Consider the following 20,433-nt stretch of genomic DNA (forward strand, 5'->3'; position numbering starts at 1 on the left):
CCACCAACAATAACAAAGAACTAGGCATCTATCTTACAATAACAGGGGAAAATTCTTCAGGGACTTTGATCAAATGTCTGTTTAATGTGGCTTTAGCCATAGCCAAGTGGTCGTTATCTATACTTAAAGTATAAGTTTGTCTCCATATTAGAAGAGAAGGTAAAGGAGAGCAAGAAATATCTCTCCACTCTCTGCTTTATAAGGGAAAAAGAAACATTCCTTAACAAACAGAAGGACTTTATTTTTTTTAAACCCTTACTTTCTGTCTTAGAATAAATACAATGTATTGGATCCAAGGCAGAAGAGCAATAAGAGTTGGGCAATGGGGGTTAAGTGACTTGCCCAGGGTCACACAGCTGGGAAGTATCTGAGGCCAAATTTGAACTGAGGACCTCCCATCTCTAGACCTGGCTCTCAATCCACTGAGCCACCCAGCTGCCCCCCAGAAAAAGGACTTTAATAAGAAAATAAAAAGGACCTGAAGTAGAGAGAAATATCAACCTCCATTAAGAAGTTGACACTAGTAAAAATGAGATCCAGGAGAAAGGGAAGATAGGTCACTGGACATTTTAAGCTAAAGAACAAGTGAGGTTTTCCTCAAAGAGGAAGGAAGATGAATCTTCTAAAGAAGAAGGCATGCTTTTCCTTAAAAGAGATAATAGTGTGGACCCAAAGGTGCCATGGAGTAAGAGATAATAAGAAAGGCCTTCCCAGGGATGCATCCAGGACATGAAAGAAAACCTTTCAAGAATTGTTAATCCATTTTTGATGATTCATATGGGTCCAAATGATACTGATAAGGAATCTAGAAAGCCCTGTTAAATATCACTAAGACATGGGCAAGAAACTAAGTTTCATGGGTATGACATGATACTTATATCACTACAGTCCTTTAACGACAAGAGGTTCAGAAATGAACAGGACAGATTTGGAAAATAAATAGTTAAGAAGAGAGAATGAGATTTGAATTTCTGGACCACAATACAAAATACAGGAATGACAGGCTTCTGGCCAAGGACGAAGTATACCTGACAAGCACTAATGTAAGAATGCATTTGCCTGGAGTCTTGCAAATCTAATAAAAAGTGATTTAAATTAAAAAGGAAGGCAGAGAGGACATTGCCAACATATACCCAGAAAACCAGATGCTATAGATAAGAGCATCAATGTAGGAAGAAGAATAGAACAAACAAGAGGCAATCAACTGTTCATAAGATACATCAATCCAAGAAACAAAATGGTAACAAAATCCATAGTCTCAGATGTCTATGAAGAAATGTACAAAGAATTAATCATTCTTTGTACAAATTAGAGATACTGATATTCAAGGAATCAAAATTACTTTCTAGGCCTCATTGAGATTTGGTAGGGCAAAACCCATGACTAGAATATAATTCCTTCTTCTAAAGTAATAGAATGGATAAAAAGAGTCAGGGGAGTAGCCCTGTATATTAAGGCAATATACTCAAGAAAGGAAAATCTGGGGGACAGCTGGGTAGCTCAGTGGATTGAGATCCAGGACTAGAGATAGGATGTCCTAGGTTCAAATCTGGCCTCAGACACTTCCCAGCTGTGTGACCCTGGGCAAGTCACTTAACCCCCATTGCCTAGCCCTTACCACTCTTCTGCCTTGGCGCCAATACACAGTACTGACTCCAAGATGGAAGGTAAGGGTTTTAAAAGAAAAAAAAATGAAAAAAAAAATCTGACAGAGAAAGAATGATGGAGGGTATTTGAGTGAAGATAATCAGAAGCTAAAGCAAAAGTGACATGGTTATTGTAGTATATTAAGGAATAGATGATAAAGAAGAGAAGTTAATAAGATATTTGGGGATTAGATCACAAGTATGGCATAAAGGCATAATATTATGACAAAAGGGGGCTTCAATTGTCAGGACATGGGCTGGACTCATTTTTCTTTCCCATGGATGGATAGGGATAGGAACTAGATCTATAATTCCACTGGAATAAGGAACTCTTTTGTAAAGAAATTCCTTCTACCAATGAAGATCAACACATTTTTTTAGAGTTGATAGTCTTAGAGAATTGCCTTATACTTAGAGGTTAAGTGATTTTCTCAGGGTCACACAGCTGATATATATTAGATTGGAACCAAGACTATCATGGCTCTGAGCCAGCTTTCTATCCACTCCACCTTGCTGCCTTCAAAAAGAGTTACAAATAATTTCTTGACGTGCCTTGATGGCAATTTCATCTTCAAATGGTAGAGGAACTAATGAGGGGTAGTTAGATGTCACAAGGGATAGAGTATTAGACCTGAATCAGGAAGACATGAGTCAAAATGTAGTTTCATACACTCACCAGCTGTGAAAAATATCTGAAGCATCTGGGCAAATCATTCAACCTTTCTCTGACTCAATTTCCTCATTGACAAAATGGGAAAAATAATAGCACTTTCTCCCAGGTTTATTGTAAGGACAAAACAAGGCAGTATTTATAAAGCACTTTGCAACCCCTAAAGTGCTGGACAAAAGCTAGCTATTAGCTGTTATAACTTCCATCCTGGAACTGATCCTCAATAAGGAAAAACTGGTTTCCGATGTAGAAAATTTGGAATCTGTGAGGGAATTCTGTCTTAGAATTTATGATAGTGAATAAGAAAGTCATTAGAAAAATAGATCTCAAGGCATTCAAAAAGAGTTTCATATTCTACAAGGGAAGTTTCATATTCTACAAGGGAAGTCTACCAAGGAAGGGCAGGAAGCTTTCAAGAATGAAATTCTGAAGACACAAATGAAGAAAAGGGGGAGATATCTAAAGAACCAATGTGGATGAACAGGGATCTCATCAACTTGTTTAGATATAAAAGGTCATATAGAAGAAAAAAGGGCAGGTGATGGAAGATGAAGTCTTTCTTGATTTTCTCCACCAGCATATAATTTCTTCCTCTATCATTACTTTGTATTTATGAAAATAATTTGTATATGCCCATTTATATACATATAACCTTTTCTGATAGGACATGATCTCTTTAAAAATAAGGGGTTTCTTTTTTTGTCTTCGTATTCCCTATGTTAGTATAGTGCCTGGTTCATAGTAGGGACTTGGTAAATCCTAACTGATTGCTAATTGATAAATACATGATCCTGTAGGAACAGTACCAGAAGTGCTAAAGATTAGAATTTATTGAGGATGATGAGGAAAGCCAAGGAGAACATAAGGGTTTGATTTTTTAAGTGGTATTAGGGAAAAGATTAGAATGCAAGAAAAACTATGATTATGATTCAGGGTGACTGGCTTGACATATTAATGGATGATGGAGGAAAGGGAAGATCAGTCAGCTCTGATTTTGCTTCTGCTTTCTCTGCCAAATAAAATGAACTCTAAATAGGAAAAGGCAGGGAAAAATTACTAATAGGGACCCTAGGTAAGAGGGTCTCTTAGATCCTTTCTAGCTCTAAAGCTGTGATCCTATAACCCAGCTATACTTGATGAGTTCAGATAAAACTAGGCTCAAATGAAATGCATCTACCATGCTGAAATAACTTCTAGATGTGGTTGCAAATTAATTTTACAATATCATGGAGAATAGAAAATAATTATGCAGGATCTGTGATGATCAAATATTTTTTTAACTGAAAAAAATCACCTTCAGATTATAGGACAGTGAATTTGACTTTGATTCCTAGCAAAATTCTGGAACATATTAATTAAAGGAATGGTTAGTGAACATTTGGAGTTGTGAGCACAAAGGGCCATCCTGGATTAATCAAGAATGGGTCAGGCCAGACTAACCTTATTTTTTTTTAGTAGAATTGCTAGGCAAGTTCCTAGACCAGGAGAATAGCTTAAACATAATCATGCAGATTTTAGCAAAGAATTTGATAAAGTTCCTCAAGCATTTCTTATGGAAGAGTTGAGGAGATGTGGGTCATTTGATAGTAGTGAGGTGTATTTGTAGCTGATTAAAGTCTGAATCCCAACAGAGACAGGATTCAAATCCCAGATGCATCTTGAGAGTCAGGACTTTGTCCATGGTAGCATCCTCTGATTGACTCTACCTTGCCATTTCACAGAATGATAGATAGAATTTCAGAGCTGAAAGCAGTGGCCAGACCCAGAGACTAGTCATTAATGATTCAATGTCAATTTGGATTGAAATCTCTAGAGAATGCCCAATGGATCTGTGCTTGATGTAATATTTCATATTTTTATTACTGGCATGGGTAAAGGGATAGATGGCACATTTACTAATTTTGTTGATGACACAAAGCTGGAAGGGATAGCAAATACAATGGATAACAGTTATGATCTAAAAAAATTAACAAGTTTAAATACTGGGCTGACCTAATAAGATGAAACTAAAAAGGTATAAATGTAAAGTCTTCTTTGGGTCAAGAAATCAATTTAAGATAGCAACTTATGTGAAAAAGATCTCTGCATCTTAGGGAATTATAAACTCAGTATGGAATCACCAATCCAATATGGCAGCCAGAAACATTTATGCCATTTTGGCTACTTTAAGAGAGGGATAGTGTCAAGGGGTAGGGAGGTGATGGTCTCCCCTTACTCTGCCCTGGTCAGTCAACTGAGGCTCAAAGTCAGGAAGTGACTTGTCACATAACTAGTAAATGTCAAGTACCAGGATGTGAACTCAGGACTTCTGACTATATTTAGTACTATTTCCACACCTTTGCTGACTATACCTTTCTACAAAATAGCATACATATATAAAAGCATACATATATGAATGTATATTAGTACTATAATTCTTTAGAATATAATGATCATTATATTTCCTCATAAGAACATAAATTTAGGTCTGGTAGAGAAAATCTAGACCACCCCTTTCATTTTTCAGATGAAAAAAATTAAATTGACTTAGCCAAGGTCTCACAGATATTAGCAACAGAGACAATAGTTGGAATGAAGCTTTTTATCTCTAAATCCATTGTACTTTCCACTATACTTTTCTTCCTTCTAATTATTGCTATTATTATTATTTTTAATAAAACTCTTTTTTTCTGTCTTAGAATTGATACTAAGTATCAGTTCCAAGGCAGAAGAAAGGTAAAGGGTAAGCAATCGGGGTTAAGTGGCTTGCCCAGGGTCACACAGCTAGGAAGTATCTGAGGCCAGATTCTTCCTCCTAATTATACTTTTCCTGTTGAACCCATTCACGCTGAGTAAACATAGTTTTTTCCTGCACCAGGAGGCTGTGAGTTCAATTAGGAATGGGGGTACAAGAGCCATCTCTTGGCAAGGAAGCCAAGGAGTCACCTTCTCTCTTAGCTATCTCTCTCTTAGAGTACACAAAGTGTACTCGCAGATGAGACTTGGGATCCTGGGGTGCAGATGAGTGTCCTCTGCCCTCTTCTATTCTGACACCCCTGCGATAAACCTCAAGTTTATCAGGGAGTCTGTTGGGTCTTCTTTTTGTTCCCCCAGCACTATGCACAATGTAAGCACAGAGTAGGCACTTAATAAATATTGCTTCATTGATTGAGTTCCCAGGGATGGAGAGGTCTTTCTTTTCATTCTCTCAGGATTTATTCCCATGCTTCTCTGTCTACATCTCTGTCACTCTTTGGCTTCTGGGTGTTTCCTCTTTTTTGTATCACTTTGGGTGTCTCTGTTTCTATTCCTTGGTGCTTTCTTTGCTTCCATTTCTTACCATCACAGTGACAAACTCTGATAGCTCTTCAGTGTTCCAGCTGGTCCAACTTTGGCTCTGGCTCTCCACCTGGCAATGCAGTGTTACGTTGTCACCCACATCCACTGTAATATTGGATGGCTCCACCTTCAGCAGAGGAACTCCTAGCCCAGGGGGTGGCACAAAGAAAAGAGAGGTCATCCAATGTAGGAGTCAATCCTGTCCTCTCCCCTCTGAGCAGTGCCAATTTCATAATTAAATCTACTTCCTATAATGTGGAACTATGCTCAAAGGGCAATAAAACTGTGCATACCTTTGATCCTCTAACACTACTAGGTCTGTATACCAAAGAGATAATAAAAAGGGGGAAAGGATCTACTCATACAAAAATATTTCTAGCAGTCCTTTTTGTGGTGACCAATTGGAAATTGAAGGGATGTCCATCCACTGGGGAATAGCTGAACAAACTGTGGTACTTTTTGGTGGTGGAATACTGTTGTGCGATAAGAAATGAGAATCAAGATGATTTCAGAAAAGGCTGGAAAGATCTGCAGGAACTGATGCAGAGAGAAATAAGCAGAATCTGGAGGACAATGTACACAATAAAAGCAATACTGGACGATGATTATCTGTGAAAACTTGGCTCCTCTCAACAAAGTAACAACCTGGGACAATCCTGAAAGACTTATCATGGGGAATGCTATCCACCTCCAGAGAAAGAACTGTTGGAGTCAGATGGATGAGGATCAAGGCATGCTATCTTTCACACCAGTGTATATACAGTTTTATTTTGGGATTTTTGTTTTGTATGAGTGTGCTCTTACAACAATGACCAATACATAAGTGTGTTTTGCATGATAATAAAAAATAAAATAAAAAATAAATAAAATAAAACCTACCTTCCTCAAAACTGATGGTATCCCCCAAAGCCCAAGCACCATCCATCCTCCCAAAGCCAGAGCTACTCATTCATTCCCCCTCCTCCATTTCCACCTACCACAGCTGTCATTGGGCATGAGGGCAAAGTAACTCTGGCACGCAAACCCCAGTTGGGCCGTTCCTTCCTCTTCCCGGCGCTGCAGCCATTGAAGGGCACAGGAACAGTTCAGGGGGTTTCCAGTCAGAACCCTGAGAGGGAATGTATGAGGAGTCACTGAAGAGATTGGCATAGATATATGCCACTGCATGTTTTAGGGATATGACATTCAATGAACTCACTCATAAAACAAAGATAAAGATTCAAACAGAGTGAAAAGAGGCTAGATAGAAATCTACTATGTTCAAGCTACACTCAAAAAATGGGGAGAGCAATCATGATCTCAAACAAGACAAAAGCAAAGAAAAAAGACTTGGTTAAAAGAGATGATTAAAGACACTAAATGGTACCCAAAGACATCATAATATAATATTTAACACATATATACCAAATGGTAAAATACTTAAAGAAAAGTTAAGCTATTTGTAGATATAAATAGTAAAACTATAATAGTGAGAGATCTCAATGTACTTCTTTCAGATTTAGACAAATCTAGCAAAAGAAATAAAGATATTAAGAATCTGAACAGAAAAGTCAAATTCAAAATGGGCTTATTAAGCACCTAGTATGTGGTAGGCATTAGCACATCTATATATGATAGATCTATGGCAATTACTAAATGAAAATAGAAAGAGATGTACATATTTATCAGTTGTATTCAGCACCTTCACAAAAGTAGAGCATGTATTAGGGCATAGAAACTTTGCAAACACATAAAGAAAACCAGAAATATTAAACACATCCTTTACTGACCACAATGAAATTAAAAATATATTTGATAAAGTGTCATTAAGAAGGAATTAAAAATTGATTGGAAGACCAGCTTGGTGGTTCAGTGGACAGAATGTAGGGAGTAGGGAGGGCCAAGGGTTCAAATCTAACCTCATACACTTCCTAGCAGTGTGACACTGAGAAAGACATTTAACCTAAATTGCCTAGTCCTTACCATTCTTCTGCCTTGGAAGTGATACTTAATATTGATTCTAAGATGGAAGGTAAGAAATTTTTAAAAAATACAAATAAAGTATCTACTCTATATAAGACTCTATGTCAGTCACTAAGGATTCAAAAACAAAAAGGAAATAATCTCTGCCCTCAAAGAGCTCACATTCAACTGAGAGGATGCAACAGACACAGAAATAAGTAAATATAATTTATATTCAAAGTAATGAGAAATGGTTTCAAGAGGCAGAGAGTGCTAAAAATTGGGGGTATCAGGAAAGACCTCGTGTCAGTGGTGGCCCCTGAGCTGGACTCTGAACAATTCAAATAGGCTGAGATGATGGAGTACATTCCAGACATGGAGAATCACTTGTATGAAGAACAACAATAGTCAACAAGAATTTATTTCTTTTACACCCTTGCCTTCTGTCTTAGAATCAATACTGTGTATTGATTGGTTCCAAGGCAGAAGAGCAGTAAAGGCTAGGCAATGGGAGTTAAATGACTTGCCCAGGGTCACACAGCTAGGAAGTGTCTGAGGCCAGATCTAAGCCCAGGATCTCCCATCTCTAGGCTTGGCTCTCTATCCACTATGCTACCTAATAGACCAGACCATGAGGATCCAAAGAGAGACAGACATCATCCTTGCCCTCAAGGAGCTCACATTTTAATTTTGTTTTTTAACCAATTAATTCCTTTCATTGTTTTACATGTAGAAATGATTTTTTAACAATTGCTTTCTGACTTTTTGTGATCCAAATTCTCTCCTTCCCTTCCCCCTTCCCCAGGCTCACGTTTTAATTTTTTCTACTAAATTAATATTTCATTTAATGGGAGAGACAATATGCAGATAACTATGTGTATGCAAAGTATGTGGTGTAAATGGAAGAGAATCCAGAGGGAAGCCACTGGATGGGGGAGTTAGAGGTGAGAAGAGAAAGTAACAGACATGAAGTTGGGAGATGAAGTGCCAGGAGCATCAAGGATGCTGATGCATCATGGAATCCCTAGAGGAAACAAATAGAAGACTGAAAAGTTGGAAGGGGCTGGGTTGTGAAGGGCCTTAAATGACAAGCAGAAGATTTTTATATTTGATCCTGATTTGATTATATTTGATGAGAATATGGAGCCACTGTGGTTTTAGGAAATCACTTTGGCAACTTAGAGAAGAATGGTTCGGATTGGGGAGATATTGGGAGCAGGGAGATCAATGAGAAACCTATTGCAGTGGTTCAGGCAAGAAGTGACAAGGGCCTGAAATCGAGTTGTAGCTAAGTGAGAAGAGAGAGAGGAGAGTATAAATGAGAGATGTTGTAACAGTAGAAATAAGTTTTTTTAACCCTTACCTTCTATCTTAGAATCAATACTAAGAATTGGTTCCAAAACAGAAGAACAATAAGGGCTAGGCAATGGGGGTTAAGTGACTTGTCCAGGGTCACACAGCTAGGAAGTGTCTGAGGTCAGATTTGAACCCACGACCTCCCATCTCTAGGCCTGGCTCTCAATCCACTGAGTCACCCAGCTACCCCAAAAAATTATAAGATTGGACAATAGATTGGATATGTAAGAATAAGGAATTGAGGTCCATATTGAGGTTAGGAGTCCTAAGTGACTGGGAGAATGGTAACAGCCTCCATTGGAACAGGAAAATTGAGAAGAGAGATGGCTTGGGGAAAAGATAAATTCTGTTTTGGAAATGTTGGTTTTTGAGATGCCTTTAGGATACCCAGATCTAGAAGTCCAAAAGGCAGTTGGTGATGCAGGGGTGGAGCCTGGGAGATAAACTAGAACTGCATTTATGTATAGATCTGGGAATCAGCTGCACAGAAATGGTCTTCCCATGGGAAATAAGATCACCAAATGAGATCATGGAGAGAAGAGAGAAGATTCAGGCTGAAGAAGTCATCCACAATTGAATGGACATGCTTATACATTGCCTAAAGAATCATCCATCCTTCCATCAAAGAAGACTAAGAAGGAACTATCCACTACATAGGAAAAGAACCCAGAGAAATCAGTGTCACAAAAGCCAAGAAAGTAAAGAGTATCCCCATGAAGATGGTGACTAGTGATGTCAGAAGTTTCAAATAGGTGAAGGAAGATGAGAATTGAGAAAAGGCCATTAGATTTGTCAATTCACAGATCACTAGTAACTGTCAAGAGTGTAGTTCTAACTAGATGAGGATGGAAGCTGGCTTGCCAAGAATTTAAAATCAAATGAGAGGAGCAGAGGTAGAGGCACAAATTATAGGAGGCTTTTTCAAAGCCTTCCCATGAAGGGGAGGAGAACTATAACAGGAGAGCTATCAGGGATGGGTAAATCCAGTGAGGGGGTTTTGGAGGATGGGAAAGTCATTGGTATATTCTTAGGAATCAGGGAATGGAGTGGGACAGAGGAAGAGATCAAAGATTAGAAAGTAGAGATGAGTGGGTGAGACTAAGGGTGTATATAGAGGGATTTGCCTTAGTGAGGAAAAGAGGCACCACTTCATTAAGAAAGGAGTAAAGAAGGAGATATTGGAGGAAAGCATTTAAAGGATGTGAGATGAGATGGGAAAAAGAAGGGGCTCTTGTGGAATTTATTATTATTATTATTATTACTAGCATTTACATAACCTTTAGGCAGCTAGGTGGCACAGTGGATAGAGTGCTGGACCTGGAATCAGGATAACTCATCTTCCTGAGTACAAATCTATCCTCAAGATACCCACTCGCTGGATGACCCTGGGCAAGTCACTTAACCCTGTTTTCCTCAGTGGTCTCATCTGGCAAGGAAGCTGGAAAAGTAAATGGCAAACCACACCAGAATCTTTGCCTAGAAGACTCAAAAAAGGGTTAGGAAGAGTCCAACACAACTGAAAACTGAACAAACAAAAAAACAGAGCACTTTTAAGGTTTGCAAAGTACTCTACATTTGTTATCTCATTTGATCCTCACCACAATTCTGTAAGGTAAGTACTCTAATTATCACCCCCATTTTGTAGACAAGGAAACTGGGGCCAGGAAGGTTGTAACTTGCTAAATAAATGTCTGAGGCAGGATTTGAACATGGGTGTTCCTGACTTCAAAATCACGTACGTAGATATAAAGGGAATATCCAGCAGGCCAGGTTTCCTGGAACACAGACAGAGTATAGGAAGGAAAGTAATATAAATTAAAACTGAAAAGGTAGATGGGATTCCAGATATTGAAATGTCGGGCTAAAGATCAGATATGTCATCCTAGAGACAATAGGGAGCCATTGGAATTTTCAGGTAGTTAGGTGACATGATGGAGGCTGTGATTTAAGAAGATCATCCCTGACAAGCATTAAGAAATGAGTTTAGCCATTGGCAAGGGATAACCTCCCTAAAAAGAAGAATGGTGCCATGGAAGGAATACTGAGTCTGGAGTCACAGCATGATTTAGGGAAAGAATTTAATATTGGCTCTGCTGCTTACTATTTACTTACATAGTCTTAGAAAAACTCATTTATTGTCTCTGTGCTTCAGTTTCCTCAACTTTAAAATGAAATAGTCAGGCAGCTAGATGGAATAAAAAAATAGAGCACCAGGCCTGGAGTAGGGACAACCTGGGTTCAAATCTGGCCTCAGACACTTCTTAGCTGTGTGACTCTAGCAAGTCACTTAATTCCATTTGCCTAACCCTTTGCCCTCCTTAGTGGTGTTAGAACAGAAGATAAGGATTTTGGTTTTTTGTTGTTTTCTTTTTTTTTATGAAATAGACTAGATGATATTTTGGTTCTAAAGCTATAGCTTCCTGGATGTCACAGGGTAGAGGAGAAGAGATGAGGAGCTAATGGTCCTCAAGAGAATATCCCTCCCTAGAGAACAAGAGGATGATAATTGGGTGTCTGAGATAAATTATGTTGTTGTTTTGTTTTGTTCAGTCATGTTTCAGTCTCATCAGACTCTTCATGACCCCATTGGGGTTTTCTTGGCAAAGATCCTAGAGTGGTTTACCATTTCCTTCTGTAGCTCATTTGACAGATGAGGAAACTGAGGCAAACAGGTCACACAGCTAGTATCTGAATTCAGAGTTGAATCCAGGTCTGCTGAGACCCCTAGTTGCCCCAGAGAATCCCTAGTTTCCTTCAAAGCTCAGTTCAAGTAATACCTCCCCCAAGAGACCATTCCTGATCTCCTAAATTATATTGTATTAATTTTGTTTACTTTCAAAATGTCAGTTCCAGCACCATTTGTAATCATTGGGAAGCCCACATCATGGAGGGGAGTGGAGGTAGGGGGTGAGGCCCCCTCCCAGAGCTTTCTCTCCAGAACCCCAGATCCATCTCTCATCCTTTCTCATGTCCCTCCTCCACCTCCCAACATAGATCCTGGATTTAATTAATTCATGAATGTTTAATGTAAAAAAAAAAAAGTCCTTGTCATTCCCCATCCTCCAATAGAATGTAAGCTCCCTGAGGTTAGGGACCATTTCATTTTTTAAATTTGTATCTCTAGGAGACTCTTTAATCAGTCAAAAAACCTGCTATGGACCACCCACTAAACTAACCACCGGGGATAGAAAAAGAGCCCAAAGATAGCCCTACTCTTAAGGAGCTCACAATGAATGGATTTTTAAGATTATAAATAACACATGCTGCCCACCACCTGATAGTGAGGTGATGGATTGAGAGGGCAGATTAAGATTATGGGGCAGCTGGGTAGCTCAGAGGACAGAGCACCAGGCCTGGACGGGTTCAAATCTGACCTCTGGCATTTCCTAGCGGTGTGACCCTGGGCAAGTCACTTAACTCTCATTGCCTAGCCTTTGCCCTTCTGTTTTAGAGTTATTACAAAGACAGAAAGTATTTTAAAATATATCTATATATTTTATCTATCATATAGAAGTATAGCTGGTAGCAGCTTTTTGGCCTCAAAGGGTATAGGTGATATTCCCACAACCTGCATTGGCTGACCCCACAGTATCACATTCTCCAACCAGTGGTTCCTTTAGCATATTATATATCATATATAAATATACAAATATATATATATATAGTTTGGGCATAACCAATGTAGGAATTGTTTTCTAACATGTACAGTACATACGTTTGTAACAGGGTTTTTATTTTTCTAGTTTTCTCAATGGAAATGAGAGGGAGAGAATTTGAGCCTAAAGATAATATAAAATTGAATTTTTAAGTCCTAAGTTTCAGAGCAGATGGCACCAGTAAAATCATCCAATCAAAAAAAGATGAGGGGTTTTTCCATTGGTATCTCAGCCTCCTAGCTAGCTAGGCTTAAGCTCCTTCCACGGCAAGCCCTGGGTTTTCTCTGCGTGTTGCAGTCTCCCCAGCAGCACACGGGCTAGAACCCTGCCCACCACAGTGCTGAAGAAACATTTGCCGGCTGTCAATGAGCCTCCTCAGCCGCCCTTCAGTCCCGAGGAGGAAGACTCTGGGAAGGGGTGGCCAGATACTCCACTGGGTGGCGCCCCTCCCCCCCCCACCCGGGGGCTGCCCGGCGAGCCCAGAAGACCCATGCTTGGAGCAGCCCCTTGTCCCGGCCCAAAAGGGCCGTTCTGCTTGTTCCAGACCGCTAACCCAAAGGTAGGCCCTCCTACCTGCAGTCACAAACTTCCTCCCGACCCCCAAAGTCAATCCCGCCTAGCCGGCATGGCCCCTCGCCCCCCACAAGCTCCTGAACGAGCCCCTGGACTCACAGTTCCTGCAGGGAGAGGTCATGAACAGTTTTCCAAGAGAGTGAGTTCAAGGCGTTGAAGGAAAGGTTCCTGCGGGACAGAAAGAAACCTTTCTGAGCCCTTTCAAAAAAGCAAAATTGAACCCGGCTGCTCTCTGACCCTGCTCCCCCCGTGTCCCACCGCCTCCAAATTTAGGCCCTTGAAGAAACAGCTTCCACGAGGGTTAGCAGATTCCTGTTCATCTCCTGCCCGGCACCACAAGGGTTAAACCCCCCTTCGCTCCCTCCCCTAGACCCCCAGGGAAGTGAGGGGGGGGGCGGTCTGAGGAAGCAGACGGCTCCCCCTCCCCCCTCTGGCCCCAGCTGGCAAAGTGCTGAGGCCACAGCTGGGGGGTGGGCAGGAGGGGGTCCATCTGGGTTCCCCCCTTCCCCTCCCCCGCCACCATCAGGGACCAGATGGGGAGGGGAAACGAGAGAGCACCTCTAGATCTCCCCCGCCAAAACCTTTGCCCGGAGCCCCTGGAAGCATTCTTGCAGACCGGCACCGGCCTGGCCACTACCCCTCTCTTCCTTCCCTTCCTACCCTCCCTCCGCTTCGGTTGAGCCTCGTCCCATCCCCCAAGCCCTGCTCTCCACCTGTCTGATGCTCTGATTAATCAGACGCTTAATGATGCCTCTCTTCAAAGCTTCTGAAACTTTAGAGGAAGACCAAGGCTGGGAAAGCAGCTCACACCCACCCAGAGCTGTACGGGAGAGGGGCAAAGTCTAGAGAATTTGGGGGGTGGGGGACAGCCCGGCCCCCCTCTAACCGAACCCTAGACCTTCTTCTGAGACGCCTCTTTCTCTCGGGCGCCTCCGATCGGGAGAGCCCTGGATATCTGTCCTCGAATCCCCCCTCGTAAGGAACTCCTCGGGAGCCCGGGCTGGGGCTCCGCTTCACGTCCCTTCCCTCCCGGACCTATTCTTCCCAGGGGCCCTCGGGGCGCTCCTGCGCTCCGTTTCTCACAGGAGAGGAGGAAGAGGAGGAAAACGTCCGCATTTTTACCCTCCGCCCTCCCGTCTACTTTGGGACGCCCATGACACTTTCCCCACTGGCAAAACCCAGGGAAGGGCCTGGGGAGAAGGATCCCTAACTGGGCGTCCAGCAGAACTATCTCTGCCCCTTTGTCCTCCCGGAGTCTGGAGGATAATTACATCCCAAAGAAGAGGTGTTGAAGGACACTGGGGAGCCCCATGCAATTCCACAAAAACATGCAGCTTGATGAGGGGTGGTGGGGACAGTTTGGGGACTTCCATCTCCAAAGACTATGAAGAAGAGGAACCCCCTGGCGGGGTCACCCAGAACAGAAGCAAGCAATGGGCGGCAGGAGCTCCAGAAGTCCTTGACGGCCATTGCGGTGATGCCTCCTGCCTTTTCCATGTGAAGCTGAAGGATGCTAGAGGCCCAGACCACCCTTCCTTTTGTTTTTGTGTTTTTCAGACCCTGCTTACCTTCTGTCTTAGAATAAATGCCATGTAGTGGTTCCAAGGCAGAAGAGTGGTAAGGACTAGACAATGGGGGTTAAGTGACTTGCCCAGGGTCACACAGCTGGAAAGTGTCTGAGTTCAGATTTGAACCCAGGACCTCCCCTGTCTCTGGGCCTGGCTCTCAATTCACCAACCTGCCCTTCAAGGCACCCTTCTAGAAGAACCCAGGTGTTCTGGTACTCACAGTCGGCTGAGCCGAGGGGTGAAACGAAAGGCATCTGGAGCCACAAATCGGAGACCACTGTGTATAATAGTGCTGTGGGAGACCAAGGAGGGTTAGTCCAGTCCAAGAATGTCCTTTTATCCCCTTCCCCAGTCCCAGCGCTTCCCTCCCTCCCTTACAGGTTCCTCAGTTCTCTCAGGCCGCTCAGGTCACTCAGGGTCAAGTGCTTCAGAGCCTTCTGATTCTCAATGTGGCTGAGGGAGAGAAAAGATGGCAAAATGAAGACTGCCCCTTTGCCCCCCCCTTCTGTCTCTCTCTATGTCTCTGTCTGTTTCTGTCTCTTTCTGTCTCTGTCTGTCTGTCTGTCTCTGTCTTTGTCTCTGTTTCTGTCTCTGTCTCCATCTTTTTGTCTGTCTGTCTCTTTGCCTCTCTCTGTTTCTGTCACGATCTCCATCTCTCTGTCTCTGTCTATCCCTGTCTTTGTCTCTGTTTCGGTTTCTATCTCTGTCTCTGTCTCTGTCTCTCTGTCTCTGTCTCTGTCTCTCTGTCTCTGTCTCCATCTCCATCTTTTTGTCTCTGTCTGTTTCTGTCTCTTTGGCTCTATCTCTATCTCTATTTCTCTGTTTCTTTGTGTCTCTGTTTCTATCTCTGTCTCTCTGTTTCTACCTCTCTCTGTCTCTGTTTCTGTCTCTATCTGGCTCTTTGTCTCTCTCTGTCTCTGTTTCTGTCTCTATCTCTGTCAGTGTCTCTGTCTGGCTCTTTGTCTCTCTCTGTCTCTGTTTCTGTCTCTATCTGGCTCTTTGTCTCTCTCTGTCTCTGTTTCTGTCTCTATCTGGCTCTTTGTCTCTCTCTGTCTCTGTTTCTGTCTCTATCTCTGTCAGTGTCTCTGTCTGGCTCTTTGTCTCTCTCTGTCTCTGTTTCTGTTTCTATCTCTGTCAGTGTCTCTGTCTGGCTCTTTGTCTCTCTCTGTCTCTGTTTCTGTTTCTATCTCTGTCAGTGTCTCTGTCTGGCTCTTTGTCTCTGTCTCTGTTTCTGTTTCTATCTCTGTCAGTGTCTCTGTCTGGCTCTTTGTCTCTCTCTGTCTCTGTTTCTGTCTCTATCTCTGTCTCTCTCTCTGTCTCTGTTTCTGTCTCTATCTCTGTCAATGTCTCTGTCTGGCTCTTTGTCTCTCTCTGTCTCTGTTTCTGTCTCTATCTCTGTCTCTCTCTGTCTCTGTTTCTGTCTCTATCTCTGTCAGTGTCTCTGTCTGGCTCTTTGTCTCTCTCTGTCTCTGTTTCTGTCTCTATCTCTGTCTCTCTCTGTCTCTGTTTCTGTTTCTATCTCTGTCAGTGTCTCTGTCTGGCTCTTTGTCTCTCTCTGTCTCTGTTTCTGTCTCTATCTCTGTCTCTCTCTGTCTCTGTTTCTGTCTCTATCTCTGTCAGTGTCTCTGTCTGGCTCTTTGTCTCTCTCTGTCTCTGTTTCTGTCTCTATCTCTGTCTCTCTCTGTCTCTGTTTCTGTCTCTATCTCTGTCAGTGTCTCTGTCTGGCTCTTTGTCTCTCTCTGTCTCTGTTTCTGTCTCTATCTCTGTCTCTCTCTGTCTCTGTTTCTGTCTCTATCTCTGTCAGTGTCTCTGTCTGGCTCTTTGTCTCTCTCTGTCTCTGTTTCTGTCTCTATCTCTGTCTCTCTCTGTCTCTGTTTCTGTCTCTATCTCTGTCAGTGTCTCTGTCTGGCTCTTTGTCTCTCTCTGTCTCTGTTTCTGTCTCTATCTGGCTCTTTGTCTCTCTCTGTCTCTGTTTCTGTCTCTATCTCTGTCAGTGTCTCTGTCTGGCTCTTTGTCTCTCTCTGTCTCTGTTTCTGTCTCTATCTCTGTCTCTCTCTTTTTCCGGTAAAGAGACTTCAGTCCAACTGGTATACAGCCTATGGCTTCCCACACATGTGTATGTACCTTCCTAGGCTCAGTTCTCCTAGTGGGGAAGCCCCGACGCCCTGGGAGCAGGCACAGATCCCAACTTTGCTCTCCCGCACCTCTTGGGGCTCCTTCACCCTCCCTCTAGCCTCTCCCAACACACGGGCCTGTTCAAATTTGAACATCCCTGGACAGGCTTCTGCCTCCCTCTTGCACAGGGGATCACACCCCTGCACAGTGCATTACGAACGCTCACAGGAGGTCTTCGAGTAACTACACAGATGCCATGACGGCTCTCTTTTTTGTTTTTTAATCACCCTGCCTTCGGTTTTAGAATCCATCCATGCTTTGTATGGAGTGGTAAGGGCTAGGCAGTTGGGGTGAAGTGACTTGTCCAGGGTCACACAGCTAGGAAGTGTCTGTGGCCACATTTGAACCCAGGACTTCCCCTCTCCAGGAGTGGCTCTCTATCTGCTTTGCCCTCTTTGGAGAGATAAGAACAGGATTCCATAGTGATTCCATTGTCACCAGAAAGGTACAGAGATTCCCTTGTCAGCATCTTCCTTTGGATGTTCTAGTCTAGTTCTTTAGTCCAGTATTTTCCAAGGAAAATGACTTGCCCTGGGTCAGAGCTGAGACTTGAACCCAGGTCTTCTGGGCATGGAGGTCCATTCTCTATCCATTTCACTACACTGTGGGACATTGTACACTCTATACATTACACTTTAGAGGAAGGGCAAGAATCCTGTTTGTTGGACCGGATCTGCGACTGTATAGGTATGAAGAGCTAAGAGTGAGTCAACAGGCTCTGCCAGGGCAGATTGGTGCCTGCCTTGGTGCCACACTCCTGTCCTAGATGGCAGCCTGGGGCGTTTCAAGATCAGGCGACTCACCCAGGTGGCTCAGTTGTCATTTATCCAAAAGGGGACTTGAACCCTCCCCCTTTCTTTTTAAATTTCTGAAGCCAGTTCTTTGCCAGGGTTTCTCTAATATGAATAAAGTACCATTTTAAAAAACCCTTATCTTCTGTCTTAGTATCAGTTCTAAACTAGAAGAGTGGCAAAGGTGGCAATTGGGATTAAGTGATTTACCAGGGTCACACCCCTAGGAAGTGGCTGAGGTCAGATTTGAACCCAGGTCCTCCTGACTCCAAACCTGGTGCTCCATCCACTGTGCTATCCTACCTGCCCCTATCATTTATTTATTTAAAAATCCTTACCTTCCATTTTAGAATCAATATGGTGTATTGGCTCCAAGCTAGGCAATGGGGGTTAAATGACTTTCCCAGAATCACACAGCTAGAAAGTATCTGAGGCCATATTTGAACCCAGGACCTCCCATCTCTAGGCTTCAATTTAATGCGCCACCCAGCTGCACACCATATATTTTTTAATGTAGCAAAATTGTAACTCTGTGAGGAAAGGATAGGACTGGACTTGAGATTCCTCCATTAGTACAGGGAGCTTCAGCCTGAGGACTTTCTCTACCCGGCAGGTCAATGTCTTTTCTGCAATTTAGAGAACTGCCTGGGGCCTCTAGGTTAAGTGACTCACCCTGGAACTTCAGTCTAGGTCTTCCTGACCAGATCTCTACTCTGCTCCATGCAGTTATGTGGCACAGTGCCAGGACTGGAGTCTGGAAGACTCATCTTTCTGAGTTTAAATCTAGTCTTAGACACTAGCTGTATGACCCTGGGCAAATCACTTAATCTTGTTTGTCTCAGTTTACCCAACTGTCAAATGAGCAGGAGAAGGAAATGGCAAACCACTCCAGTATCTTTTTTTTTTACCCTTACTTTCCACCTTAGAATCAATACAATGTATTGGTTCCAAGGCAGAAGAGTGGTAAAGGCTAGGCAATGAGGGTTAAGTGACTTGCCCAGGGTCACACAGCTAGGAAATGTCTGAGGTCAAATTTGAACCCAGGACCTCCCAACTCTAAGTCTGGCTCTCAATCCACTGAGCTACCCAGCTGCCCCCATCTCCAGTATCTTTGGGGGGGGGGGGGACCACTTAGAGTCACTAAGAGTTGGAAATAACTAAATAACTTTTTAAATTATGTTTGTTTGTTACATTAAAATTCCCAAGTATCTCTAGATAACTCTAGCTACTTCTCCCTAGACAAGGCATCATTTGACAAAAAGATCTATGTATACTAGATCATCATAATAGAAATGTACACAAGGCTTTATGATTTGCAATCGCCTGTAGCCTGTTTCATTTGAGTCTCCCAATAGCCACAGGAGCTAGGAATAGGTAAAATTATAAACCCAGAAGCAAAATGGTTCCCCTTTTATGAGAAAGAACACCATCCACATCCAGAGAAAGAACTGTGGAAGTAGAAACACAGAAGAAAAACAACTGCTTGATCACATGGTTCAATGGGGTTATGATTGAGGATGTAGACTCTAAATGATCACCCTAGTGCAAATATTAATAATATGAAAATAGGTCTGGATCAATGACAAGGTAAAACCCAGTGGAATTGTGCATCAGCTATAGGAGGGGGGTGGGAGGAGGGGAGGGAAAAAACACAAATCATATAACCATGGAAAAATATTCTAAATTAACTAACTAAATAAATTTTTAAGAAATTATTCCCCTTTTACAGATGAAGAAACTGAACCTAGAGGTCAAGTGATTTGCCCAAGTTCTTCATCAAATTTCTAGTGTCAGAGATGAGATTCGAACCCAGTTCTCTTGTGACTCCAGGGCCATTGATTTTTCTGTTGAAGCATACTACTGCTCCTCCTCCAGAGGCCCCTCTGGAAGCAATGTCTCCTTCTTGGGCAAGTCCCTGGGTAGGATGTGGGAGGAAGAGGGTAAGTCTGCTCCCCAGTGCTCCAAGAATGTCCCCTTCCCTCTGCCCCTCAACAGAAGCCAGACTTAGAGGGGGCAGAGATTGGAGGAGCAATCAGCAGGAGAGAGGAAGGGAGAGACAAAGGAGAGAAAAGAGGACCCAAACTAAGACCACAGACTCAGAGAAATTGAGGAGACAAAGAGATGGAAAGAGAGGAAGGAAGACAAAGAGACCTGCCAGATGAAACTGGAGTCCAGGTGCCTAAAAAGTTCCTACCACACCCTTGATTGAGAGGGTCCTCGGAATTCGTGTGGCTAAGCATGTTGGTCAATTCCAGAGAAATCCTAATCTCATCATGAGCCCCTGAGTCACTCTACCCTGAGGCCTGGGGGTGGCTCTTCTCAGAATTCTCCCTCACCCTCTGACAACATCCCCCACCCTTTCTTCCCTCAAAGGAGGAAGGGGATGAGGGTTAGAAGAGGAGCTCAGAACTGTCCCTCCTCCCTCCATGTCTCTCCAGCCCACTCCCCATCGATCTCCATCTTTCTCCCCCTAATAACTCTCTAGTCCCTGTTCTTATCTTCACTTCTAGTTTTTCTTTGCTTCCCAAAGATTTTTCCATTCCATCCATCACTCGACATTCCCCAGTGTCGTGCCTCACTGCTCTCTCAAACCCCCCCATTGTCCCCAGTCTCCATTCTTGTCCCCCAGCCCCCCAGTCCTACACACACACACACACACACACACACACACCTCAACACATTTCTCGCTTGCCCCTGGCTAGATGCCCAGACACCTCAATCCTTTCCTATCTCTCCAGG

General features: G+C 42.8%; 1 protein-coding gene across 1 annotated transcript in view; it reads right to left on the reverse strand.

Moving 5' to 3' along the window:
• The window catches only part of NTRK1 (neurotrophic receptor tyrosine kinase 1), a 37,813-nt gene extending 17,879 nt beyond the window's left edge, over window positions 1–19,934 (reverse strand). The window contains exons 1-6 of the mRNA XM_056814647.1: window positions 19,889–19,934; window positions 15,107–15,218; window positions 14,949–15,020; window positions 13,260–13,328; window positions 6,612–6,742; window positions 5,636–5,778 (exon numbers count right to left, since the gene is read on the reverse strand). Of these exons, the coding sequence (XP_056670625.1) occupies window positions 5,636–5,778; window positions 6,612–6,742; window positions 13,260–13,328; window positions 14,949–15,020; window positions 15,107–15,218; window positions 19,889–19,934 (573 nt within the window). The remainder of the gene's footprint in view (window positions 1–5,635; window positions 5,779–6,611; window positions 6,743–13,259; window positions 13,329–14,948; window positions 15,021–15,106; window positions 15,219–19,888) is intronic.
• Between the last annotated feature and the right edge of the window lie 499 nt (window positions 19,935–20,433).

The sequence above is a fragment of the Monodelphis domestica genome, chromosome 2 (assembly GCF_027887165.1).
Source record: "Monodelphis domestica isolate mMonDom1 chromosome 2, mMonDom1.pri, whole genome shotgun sequence".
Lineage (NCBI taxonomy): Eukaryota > Metazoa > Chordata > Mammalia > Didelphimorphia > Didelphidae > Monodelphis > Monodelphis domestica.